Source organism: Scophthalmus maximus, chromosome 4 (assembly GCF_022379125.1).
Source record: "Scophthalmus maximus strain ysfricsl-2021 chromosome 4, ASM2237912v1, whole genome shotgun sequence".
Taxonomy (NCBI): Eukaryota; Metazoa; Chordata; class Actinopteri; order Pleuronectiformes; family Scophthalmidae; genus Scophthalmus; species Scophthalmus maximus.
Genome location: NC_061518.1, coordinates 17,299,668 through 17,312,833, shown reverse-complemented (window position 1 = coordinate 17,312,833; position 13,166 = coordinate 17,299,668). Strand labels below are relative to the sequence as shown.

Here is a 13,166-nt window from a genome sequence, read left to right as displayed (position 1 = left end):
CGAAATGATGGATGAACTCGTGTTGATCACGACACATACTGTACACACACACACGCACACACGCGCACACACACACACTTAGCATCAAGACTACCAAGGCATGTGCTTGTAAACAGTACTTAATATTAAATTGCAAATTTAAGTCTAATAAATTCAAGCATACAATATAATGTGGACATTTATTATGTGTGCCCCACCCCCCAAAAAAAACCTAATAATAATGATTTGAAAAAAAATCTTAATCTGCTTTCATAATCTAATATTTACTTTCCCATGGGGCTGTGATATTTTTAAAGCCAGGAAATTGGGTATCTGAATCCTTTCTGGATTAATAGATCATTACCTATGTTAAATTTGCAACCAGTCAAAAAAAGACAAAACAATGGACACACTACATACATGCTATTCATCTCAAGAGTTCCCCAATACATCTCCTACCTTGTGTCCCTCTGTTTTCTGTGAACAAACAAAGACACACACATGCATCACTTACTCCTGACAACGAGATTGGCGTTCTTTCTCGCAGGGTTGCCCACATTGTTGACCGCCGAGCAGTTGTAAAAGCCTGCGTCAGCCGGTGTGACCGCCCGCAAAATCAGCGTAGCCCCTCGAACTTGTGCGCTGAGGGGAAGTGGGCCTGGGTTGCGTGACCAAATCACAGTGGGGAAGGGGAAACCTGCAGTCACCTCACAGGTTAACAGCACATCCTGCCCGGGATCCACCACCACCGTGTCGTTCACTGATAGACGGATCATCGGGGGAGCTGGAGGGGGAGACAGGGGGAGGAAAAGAGTTGAGAGGATTACAAGTGCAAATCACTTCCTCTTCTGCAACACAGAACAGAACCAAATTGTTTTTCATGTGCTTTGCAACTGTTGTACAGGATTGGTAGGTGCAAATGTCAGGAACGTACAGATGCTGAAGTCTGACAGTAAAATTGTAATAACTGTCTGCACCTGTCATATCGAGACGCAATTAAAGGTTTCTCACTGGGGTTGCAGGATGGTTACAGGAGTTTGCATACAAGTGATGACATTATTCAAAAGTGAGAATGCTAGTGTTATGCTAGTGTGTCTGTGTGTCTGTGTGTGTAGATAAGTGCATACACACTGAAAGGGATTTTCACACTTACTATGGGGTTGTGTGCTACAAGTTTTACAATTAAGAGATTTATCCTGGTGTTCGGCTACTGATACATCTATTTACTTGATATCCCACTTAATACTTTATTTAATTGCCGAATTATAAATCACAAATATTGTGAGTTTTGAAGTGAGTATATACCTGTACAGCGCGTGCGTTTAAGTGGGTTTGGAGCAGCAATAAACCTTAAAATACACAGAAGCACTTGTGGATATTTCATTGGAAGGAGTTCCAGATGTCCATAGAGGATTGCCACTTCACTGTGTAAACCCCAAGACACACAGGCAAGACCTGACCTCCAACCAAGTCAGCACACAGCAGCCGTTTACTATTCTGTTCAGACTGCAATGGTGATGCAGTGTGTGGATATGTGTGAATATGTGCTCGAGTGTGTGTTGTGTAATTGTACATTGGTGTAAGGGCGTTTGAGTTTCCAGTCCTTTTCTGATCTCACACTAATCCGTAACCAAAAGGAAATTCATGTCCCTGTTCCCGTGCTCCCATATTGCCCTTGTCTTCCCCATTGCGTCCATTTCCTATGACTGACCTAACAGGAAAAGTACAGGATGACCCAAAATGCAACTGCAGTGGCAAAAAAAGAAAAAAATCCCTTTGCCAGACAGAGATCGATGGACCCAAGTAGTTAAAAAAAAAAAAAAAAAACGCAGAAAAAAAAAAAGAATGAAAAAAATGAGGCACAGCACTGGGGGCCTGGTGCACACACAGCTGACAAAAAAGAAGAGAATAAAAGACAGGACTGAAGAGGGAGAGTGTGGAAAGGGCAAAAAGAAAAGAAGGATATTAATCTCCTCAGAGGAGAGAAGAGAAACACAACGTGTTATTGGTGACAGTGCACTGATGACTACATGGGCTCGTACCGCGTGTATCATCTGCACAATGACTGAATAAAGTGTGTAAATGAAATGAGTAGTCTGAAAGCTTAACATCATCAGCAAACAACATGTAATGTCTGGTTGTCACAAAGTGTCTGGGTGTGTAAAGTGTGTGATTCCACTTGCCAGAAATCCAGTATTGTAGGTTTAGTGTGTGCCCCCCTTTCAGTAGGTCTCTGCCACCGGGGGCTGTGTAACTTTGCCTGTTGATTTGCGATGTTGCGCGAGGTAGATAGTTTAGCTCAGGTTTCACCACTCAACTGCAGCAGTGGCTAACACATTAGGTCTGTGACTTATGGAAATGCTAATAATAACTGTACCAAGTATCCACAAATGACATCTGATAATGTGTTTTTGCTTATCACTGAGCAAAAAAACCCATTTTGGACTTGGATTTATTCATTAGGAGGCAGAAGAATAGCTACAATGTAATGGTAATGTTGCTTTTCCTTTGAATAATTGCTGCAATAATTGCAGTTTTTCCATGTTTGTGTAAAAAAACATGTACTACCAACTTCTATATTAAAATAAAAACAGAAAGAAAGAAAGAGTCTCACATGGAGCACCAAACAGGACTTCTCTGCACTGTAATGATGGTTTTACTGCCGAGGTCAATTTAAATCTCCTCACTTTTTAAAGTAGTCAAAAAGCTCCGGATCACATAGATGGCAGTCCCACCTGCAACATGTCGTAACAGGTTTTTACATATCCTGCCAGGAGGCGTAAATGGGGTGACAGGAAGCAGCCAAGACCCATGTCCTCTACTGCAGCTGCTTTACTGGTTACAAGTTATTAATCTGTTGAGTTATCTTGGGTACATGTCTCTCTCTCTCTCTCTTTCTCTCTCCCCCTGTGTGCGTGTGTGCCAAGTCATATTTTTTTCTTGTTTTTCGATCGCAGCTAAGTAAGATCCTATATAATAATAATATTATTTTTTTTTTTGTCACATGGAAACACGATGACATATTACAAAATTTTACCAAGGTCATTATAGCCATAAAGCTAAAATGCATCATAGATGAATGATCATTGAAGACATAAATGATAAGGTGAAAGCAACAGTTATTATGTACTTCAATTAATTTGCTTGATATATTGCATGCTCCTTGTTTGGACACACACACACACACACAAACACACACACACACACACACACTTACACAATTTATTCCAGGAAAGTTGGGCGACCTAAACTCTCTACACTCTCTAATAGGTTTGAATGATTGTTTTAAAAAAGAATAAAACAAACATCTGAGTCCGAACCAGATGAACCCACAGTGACCTGAGTATCAGTACAGTCTGTCATCAGGGCCACTCACCTCTTTCTACCAATAGCAACACTTGTGTGGTGGCTAGGAAAATAAAAAGGACCTTGGCAACATTTTGCCTTATACGTATATGAGAAAAACAACGGACCGATCAGCTGCAGGATCTCATGTTGTCCTCCAATCACCTCCTTGTCCTTGTACACATCTAATTGGCTACAAACACTCATTCACACGCCATGCCAACATTCAAGCCCCCGGTAAGAGAACAAAAAAAAACACAACACACAACTACACATGATGCGACCACAGTCTTAACACTGGTCAGCAGACAGGGAGCGGTTGAAAGGTCAGTTGCTGTTCCTTCCCAGGAATAGATATGGTCCAGATACATTTATTTTTTAATTTTTCTTTAATCAAACTGCCACTTTCAGTTTGACAATCCGGAATCTGTATGTCCACACATGTTTGCTCCGAATATTCTTTAATGCAGGAACGTGTAGAAAAAAACATTTATATCTTGATAACATGTATGCCTTTGATATTCATATTAAAGATCAGTGTATGATTAAATGTTTACTATCACTGGACAATTCAAAAGAGCATCTTTAATGTTTTGAATATTTATATGTGTGAATTTTGAAGGAGTTTACTCCAGACTGGGTGGGTTTATTTTTTTTTCTTCTAAATATGCTGTAGCAGACAAGAAGGTGGAGAATCCAGGCTTTTATCAACCGGAGAGGCAGATAATCCTCAGTGAGAGACTGACCCCACACAGTACGGGAAGCAATTCATTCCTCTAATAGACTTTATGCAGTACATCCTCTCATCTAATCTCTTTTTTAACAGATTGCAATTGCCGTAATGAAAGAGGTGCACAGACGCCCAGCAAAACTAGTTTACAGATGCACAAAGCTGTGCACACACACACGCACAAACCGGCTTGTACTCTCTTAAATGAGTGACAAAAATGTGTATGCAAAAATAGGGACACACACACACACACACACACACACACACACAGCTAATGTGATATTGGTTTAGCTAACATCACTAGTGATGGCTCTCCAACTGACAACAAATTCCACTGATGTAACAACCACAATCAGCACATAAATAGCACTGTCTACTCCCATTGTATCACAGCACAGCACTTGGAAGGTAAAAACCCTGTTGGCTTTCTAAGCATTAGAGGAAATTCCACAGAAACTGCTCTGCTTGGTATATTTCATTTTGTGTGTAATATTGTTGAATTCAGTTATAGTGGAATTAAGTAACAGGGTAATATTGTTGGATGGTATACACACACACACACACACACACACACACACACACATATATATATATATATATATATATATATATACATATATATTTTAAAGCCTGATACACCAAAGTGAAGCTACATCCATTCTTCTACATTTTCGCTTGACAATGGCATATTAAAACTAAAATGATCCCAGTGTAGACAATTGTTTTACAAGTAAAACCTGTCCTTACTAACACACTGAACAATGCACATTAAGTGACCCATTCATGTACACTTGGCATGTGTGTGACAGTGTGAACAGGAGGCAGATTGTCTCCTCCGCAGTCGATTACATAGTTACAGAAAATATAGTATTAACAGCACTGTGTAATCACCGCTGGTAATGGAGTCGTGACTGATAAGAACCAATTAGGAAGCGAATGTGGGTTGATTTTCAAAGAAATTCATTTCTTTTCAAGGTCGAGCATATTATGGACTCACACGCTCCAATCATGTGAATGCCCAACATAGACACACAGAACACTCTCCCGCGCACTTCATGCATCATGTTCTGCATACAACTGATGCGACAAATGAACAACGAACCAGAAGAAGAAGAAAAGAAAAAAAACATGAGCGATATCGCTAAGGGTGAAACGGGCAGAAGCAAACTGAGGATTTGAGAATTATAGGTTCAATTTCCTGCGGGAGCGTGGGTGACCGTAACGGTGGGATCAGCCAGCGCTCTTCCCGAAGTAACAGGATTTATGTGCAGTACAGCAGTTTACAACCAGGTAACAAATGCCTCTCTCTTCCGCGCTCACACTTTCTCACTCCCTCGATTCTTTTTTTCTCAGTCAGTTTGTCACCTCCGTATCTTCCACATCTGTTTTTTTTTTTTTTTTACCTTTCCTTGTCTCTATACCTGGGTCTCATTCTCCCTTCTCTCTGCATTTTTATTTTGGTCACTCACCATGACGTGCATCCTCTGTCACTATCATGCTGTGAGACCTGATTCAGACTCATGGGAATGAGGTACAGACAGAGGGGCTACTAGGAGGAAATCAGACGGCAAAGACAAGTTTAACGGTGTAGACAGAGGTGGATAAGGTGTACTGTACGCTTGTGTTTTGTATCAAGCAACAGTCACAACTGTGTCTATCAAAAAAAAGAAATAGCAGGTCGGCCTACAGGTGTGGAGGTTAACTAGCACCCAAAAAAGTCCCTGTGGATCATTGGTGCCAACAGGGGGGATTTTCCTGCTGTGTTTTGAAAATAGAAGATTATTACCATTTCACAGCAGCTGGCACTGTATTCACTAAGTGTGTGTGTGTGTGTGTGTGTGTTTGTGTGTGTGTGTGTGTGTGTTAATGGTAAAAGGACAACAACCATGCAAGAACAAAACTTGATAGTGTGTTTAATCTACACCCACAGGGCGAGACTCACATTTTCTATTAGATTATAAGTGAATTTATTTATTTGTATTGAAATTCACAAATAATAACTAGAGAGGCACTTAGTAGTGCGAACCTCCACATCTGTCTACCTCTTATAATTTACAGAAACAAAAGAGAGGAATTAGCCGTCCAATTGGCACCAAATTGTTTAAACTCAACGGTCTCTACCCCATAAAGATCCAAACAATATTTCCAGTGAAACTGGCAAAAATTCTGATAAATAACCTTTAGCCATTTTAATTTTTGCCTCTTTTACAAACTCAGATGGCACGGGTGAAAACATGACCTTCTTGGTGGAAGAGCATATGAACAAATAGCAACTTGACACAAATCCTTTGTGTTTAAAACTATGTTGAATGTATTTCTTTCATTTCTCTTGCTCTTATTGTCTCTTTTCTCCCCATAACCACTCTCACATTTAAATTATAATGACTGCGCAGATGCAGCACACAGAGGTTTTTAAGGGTTATTGCAGACAGCAAGTCCGTTGAAGTCAATCTAATGCAGTCTAATGTTTCGCTCCATCCTTACACATGCCCAGGCCTTGTTCCATTACCCTCTCCACCCCTGTACTCCACCGCTTTAAATAACATCTCAATCTCCAGAGCGGCGCACCATGTTCTTTTTTCACAAGAGGCGGGGAGGGGAGAGGATTTGGCTGCTGTCGGCAGTTACTGGAGGGCACAGGCCCCATACTCAAATCCCCGGCTGAGATTATGATATAAAAATCAATCAATCCCCTTGTCCCAATGCGGTGAATCTGTGGTGATGGCATGACCTAGTTGGATGAATCTAATCTGAGCAGTGACTGACGCTGCAAGGACAAAAAGGGAGCTCAGCGGGGATAACAAAATACACTCATTAGATCGATATTATAGAGGTACAACAACAAACAAACAAAAAGCAGGAGGTCACGGTTTGTTTTCCTCTTTTGGATCATCCATATCTCTGTGTCCATCCATCTATCTCTGAACTTGCTGTTGCCCTCTGTGTATCTATGACATTTCATCTGTTCCGTATCTCTTCGGTAATTTTCCTTCTTGTAACTCTTGTATTTGCAATGTTATTTTGAAGATCTGAGCCTAGAAATGTGATTTTCTGAGATAACAGCATTGTGTTTATGCCACTGACAAGGCTTGTTATCAGTATCTTGTGGCTGAATTTATTAAAATTGATTTATTTGCTGTATGATGTCCCTGAGAGGTGAAATAATTCACCACAAACCTAATAACCACGTCCGCCTCGAATATATCCTTGCAATAGTAAAGGGTCTTAGAGGTACAGTAGCATAATTATTTACATGAATTGCAGATGTGGAGAGTATTAAATACAGTTATAGTTACTGCACAGTTATAAATTACAAAAAGGGCAGGGTTGCACAGCACTTCTCTCTTTCTTTCAATTTTCTTTTTAACTTCAATATTATTCTTTTTTTACGTTTCATAAACAAATGTGGACTATGGATCCATATGGAACATGTTCAGTGTATGAATGTATATATGTGTGTATGTCTGCATGGTTAATATCATTAAAGTAGAAATGTTAGGCTTTGGTGAGTGTGTGAAATGAGCTCATTCTTGAAAAGATGTGGTTTATTTTAGGAAACGTGTGTAAGCAGTGACAAAAACAGAAAAAAAAAAATACATATATAACAAAATTTCCCGAACCGCAGCTTCCTCCATATTTGGTTCCAGAACTTTGTCCATGCCAATAGTTACCTGAACCAGCTGGGGAGCAGGTTAGGAAATGGAGACAGGAGTACACACACACACACACACACTAAGCAGTGTATGTTTTCTGTCACTCCCAGAGGCTGTGAGGTCCAGACAGATGGGCTGTTCTGGCAACTCTCTGAATCCTCATGCCAGCACCAGACAGGCGCTTGGTGCTGATTTCTGGTATTTGTGCATCTTGTCCTGTGTGTGTGTGTGTGTGTGTGTGTGTGTGTGTGTGTGTGTGTGTGTGTGTGTGTGTGTGTGTGTGTGTGTATGTGTGTGTGTGTGTGTGTGTGTGTGTGTGTGTGTGTGTGTGTGTGTGTGTGTGTGTGTGTGTGTGTGTGTGTTTGTGTGTGTTGACTGAGCTGTGGGGTAACAACTGATCTCAGGAATCCAAACGGGGATGAGCGATAGACAGAGGGAATGAGGATGAGGGACACCTACATCACACAGCATGAACATTAAAACACGTTTGTTTACCTCTCCCACATTTAGATTTTGAAAGCTTGAACTTGAATTTTTACGAATTCGACTAATGGATTGAGCAGAGGGTCGATTAGTCACAAATGAGCTCACTGCTAAATGTCCTGAGTGTTACACCTTTTGAGTATTATCTGCAATATACTGTATAAATACATACATACACATTCAAAAGCCATGCATATAAATAAATCATAACCATGACACACTTATTCACCCATAACCCACGTCCATTTTGGGTCGCACTCTTTATTAAAGGCATTTGTCTTGTATCATAATCCATCCTTTACCATCTCTCGTCGTATGTGGCGTTTGCTCAAAATTAATAAGGTGTCTGTGAGCTACAGTACATACACCTGGATGTTTTTACAGAGATTTTCTGCAAGTCATGTCCATCTCTCATTGTCTATCTGATTTATTCTCGGGCTTTCATTTCCTCTTCTTTCTATATCTCTCTGCAAGCAGCTCTTTCTCATGCACAGTCTTTCACAGAGATGACAAACTTTGATCTCCCTCCTCTTAACTTCCTATCCCAGAGTTTGTTCAGTAAGTTTATTTTATCTTCTGCACCTACAGCTCACTTTAGAAGAGTCCTTGTAGACTCATATCTATCGTTAAGAGGCCCTATTGCTCAATTGATAATGCTTCCTTTTTTTCAAAGTCTGTAAATGAAAAATAATACATTATAAAGCTTTACTCTTCAGTGTGTAACTGAGATATACTGAAGTAATAATAATGCTATTAAAAAGAAAATGTAATTTCTCTATATTGTCCACAGTGGAAGTGTACAGACCATTAATTAGGTAAAGACACTCTGCTATTACTGTAGTGTAAAAGTATACAAGTATATGCAAATTTGTATGAAATGTGTCAATTGTAAAAGTTCTCAATGCAGAAAATATTTTCCTGTGATATCATTATTACTTATGCATGAGCAGCATGTTACTGTTGAGGTGGAGCATTTTTTCATCGTTTCTATATTGGGTTGCAACTAATGGATCAAATTGATGACTTGCTCATTGATCAATTAGATTTACTGTTAAACAAGAAATAGATTTTTGGTTGAATATTAACTCAAATTGTATATACTATTTGATAGTTTTATCTATAATAATACATCATACTTCATAATTATTATCGTCTTTAGTATGTAAAACCTTATTGGTAAAGTAACTAAATGTAAAAGTTCAGATATAGATGTAGTTAAGTAAAAAAGTTAATTTGCCTCTGAAATGTGTGAGGTATATTTGTGAAATAGTTCTTAAAATTCAAAGTACGCTTACAATGCACTTAATGACATTCCACCCAAGCATTTCATAAAGAATACTGAGAGACTGGAGTAGTGTGAACCAATTATGATTTTTTTTTCACAAGACGCTTTTTCTGCATCCCATTCATGCTATCATTGAAAACATGGGAACTAAACATCAGTTGTCCTCTGAACAGGCAATGTTCAGTGCCTTGCTCGAGGGAAATTTGATGGTTAAAGAATAGTTTCATATTTTAAGAGACACACTTATTTGCTTTCTTGAATGAAATGATCCCTACCCCTCTAATGTCTGTCATGTAAATATGAAAGTACCACCAGGGTTATGTGCTGGACTATTTCTTTGGACTATTACCTAATCACAAAATTAAAGGTGAAAATAAACGTGATATACTGTTACTGCTAGTTACTGTGTTAATAAGTGAGCTTTATCGGTGGACTTTGATTAGAGCCAGACAAGGCGTGTTCTCATCTGACTCAGGAAAGAAATAAAATTGTAATGTAAATGCAATGTAAAAAAAATAAAAATAAGTATCTCCCAAAATGTTGAATTATGAATTATTCACATAGGGAGTAATCATCTTTTATTTTCAAATGCAGTTTGGATATTAACAGACCTTATAATTTGCTCACAAGGCTGCTTTTGTAACCTACAGCCTCCTTTCATTATTCATTATTACAGCTATGCTGTTTTACCGTTGTCACTGTATATTTATTCAGACCTTCTGAGTGGGAGAAAAGAAAAAAAATATTATAGCCCTCTTGTCTTCAAATGGTTCGTGGCCAAAACAAATGTAGTACTCTGGCTCTATGGGAAAAATGCTTCATTAGGTTCGGACCTTTCAATTGAATATACTGACATTACAGAAAGGATTTAAATGTAACAGATAAAAGGGCAAAATTTTTTTGCAAAGCAAGACTTAAATTCTCTAATTCCAGCTGGCATTTAGAAAATACTGCAAAAAGGAAAAAGGGGCGAGAAGAGGAGAAAGTAAATCCAATGAAAATCGAATAATAAAAACTGCACAAGCACAGAGTTTCCCCTTGTGGTGTAGCAGTCCGACCATAATAAATCTGACAGGGTTGTCCACGGCAACAATGCTGTGGTAAGTAACAGAGTTGCAGAGCGGTGGCGTGAAGATGGACAGAGCGGTGTGGAGTGAATTGAAGATAACAGGGAGTGTGACAACTGAATTTCAGCTGACGGCCCTGAGATCAGCGGGAAAAACAAGACAGACGAACACTGTGCCATGAGAGGGAGGCATGCGAGCAGCCAGAGAGACTGAGAGGAAATTTGATTGGAAAGTCAGAGTGCAGAAGGAAAAACACCATTGAAAGAAAGGAAGAAGAGATATAGAGAGTGATGGAGAGGGGGAGAGATTAAAGGAAGTGTGAAAATGAGAGGGTGACAGGAGAATGCTATTTCCTGAACAAGTAAAAAGATACAAGACATTTTAACATAGAGAGAAAGAGACATTCCCCAACCAAGACACAGCAAACGTCAAGAGAAAAGTCGGAGGAAATGGAAGATTCAAAGACAGAGTGCAAAGGTCAAAGCAAAGGGGGTATATTTTGTGAAGGCATGTACACGCCCTTGTTTGTTTTCGGGAAAGACTTACTTGTAGCATTTGTGAGCCTGAAAGTGACGGACTTATCCTCGATGTTACACACATTGCGGACGGACACCTGGCAGATGTAATCGGCAAAGTCCTTGGGTCTGAGGTTTTTCAGCTTCAGCACCTTGGTCTCACCCTGGATGGGACAAAAAAACACACACACAGACACATAAAAATATTTGACCAGACAACCTTCTATGTGATTGATATGCTAATCATACATAAACATTATTCCAAACATTAATGGCATTACCACATTGCCATCAGATAACACATAAGAATATATTAATGAGAAAGTGCAAAGCTTTTTATTTTAGTCTTTTCTAAACTGGGTTGTAGTCTGGAATAAGTCACTTAAATTTTTGATGAGCCATAGTGTGGCAAACAGGGTCACACTGAGACAAACACACACACACACACACACATACACACACACACACACACACACACACACACAAACACACACACACACACGCGAGCATTGGCATAAATACACACATACTACGTTTGTGTGTCTAACAGGCTCTGCTAATCAACTAAACTATGCAAGATCTACATATGGATTAATATAAATGTTGAATTTCAAATGTATTTTGCATCAGACTTATTCAGGAAAAGGAAACGAGTTTGATTGTCGGTGTAAAAATAAAAAAAGCAGAATAAATCCACCCTCTCGCTGACTATTCATGAAACTACGGCGTGTCTCTTATCATCTTAATGGCGTTTCTCTGTGCTCCTCATGCAGATGATCCCTTTCAACATCGCTGATGAATTTACAGATCTAGACTTCGCGTGTGATACTGTATCATTCTCGGCCTGCTCCAGTAGGTGATGGGCAAACAGTGTCTCGGGCAGCCCCGGGAAGGGCTCCGCAGGCCGGCTAATTGAACACCAGGGGATCTGCTCTGTGGCTGACTGACACTTTGATAAGTGGATAAAGGCCTTTGTGAAGGCGACGTCTGTGCGCTCGGGCTGGGAGATGTTGCTGCTTATGTTGTTACGTAGTCAGCTTACTGGCTATTGCTGGCTGACTGAACAAGTAACTGGCCAGCTGATGGGATGGGCAGCTAGTTTGAACTTGACTGAAAGCAGACAAAGAGGCCAGAACAATCGTGTGATGCTACAATAAAGTAAAACAACTTTTTTCTCTTTCATTTTCTCTCTGCATGCCTGATTTTTATGGAGGTTGGTGCATACCTGTTTTGGAGTTGTAGTAAAGAGTCACACATGTAACAGTAAATTTGTAGTCACAGAGAAAAATGCTTTAGGAGTTGCAAACTTTTTCCACCTCTCCCAAAATTACAAAACTACAGTTACACCTTCTCAAATTCTTAATCCCAGGTGCACAAATCCTATTCTGAGTCACAAATTACGAGTCATACACTGACATTTTTGCAATTTTTTTGCATTAAATATGGTGCAAAACACATTCACACACCCGTATCAAATAATGTGAATATCAAAAATGTAATAAATACTGTTACATGAGTGACTCTTTTCTACAACTACAAATAAGTATGCACCAAATTTACCTCCATGGATTTTATGTCAATTTGTATTTCTCCTTTCAGAATCCTGCACATTTCAAAGTATGAGCTCATGTTTTAAGATTCAATTCACTGCAACCTTTCCATTTGGGCTCTCCAGTCTCACATGGCAAGTAGTGCGCAGTTTGCAGTGATGACAGGGAGACTCTTAGTGACATACAGTATCACATGCTTATCATTTGAGCTTGTTGTTTTTTTATCCTCATGGTTCAATTTAAACTTTTTTTAAACAGGACAAATGGTTTTTGGGATAAGGTCTAATGTGTTTGGAGAATACATCATTTCGTCAGTTAACATTGTCAGTTTGTCTGCAGTTGCTCGAGCATAACATTTTGTGACCAGGGATTTTTGTGAAGTATCCTGAAATCCAAGCCAAATAATCTTTACAAAAGTAGATTTTGCTTCACATGCTAGCAACTACATTTTACACTAGAGGAGAAAAACATGTTTTGTTTTTTTAATCCCTCACTTATACTTTGCTCTTGTGCTTTTGGTTTTTTAAAGGCTAACAAAAAATCACAGGACCATCCAAAG

General features: G+C 39.3%; 1 protein-coding gene across 4 annotated transcripts in view; it reads right to left on the bottom strand.

Moving 5' to 3' along the window:
- LOC118302636 (MAM domain-containing glycosylphosphatidylinositol anchor protein 1) overlaps positions 1 to 13,166 on the bottom strand; it is a 149,342-nt gene that overhangs the window by 46,114 nt on the left and 90,062 nt on the right. For all 4 annotated transcript variants that reach the window (XM_035628940.2, XM_035628939.2, XM_035628942.2 and 1 more), the window contains 2 exons: positions 11,089 to 11,221; positions 494 to 763 (listed from right to left, as the gene is read on the bottom strand). In XM_035628940.2, coding sequence (XP_035484833.1) covers positions 494 to 763; positions 11,089 to 11,221 — 403 coding nt within the window. The remainder of the gene's footprint in view (positions 1 to 493; positions 764 to 11,088; positions 11,222 to 13,166) is intronic.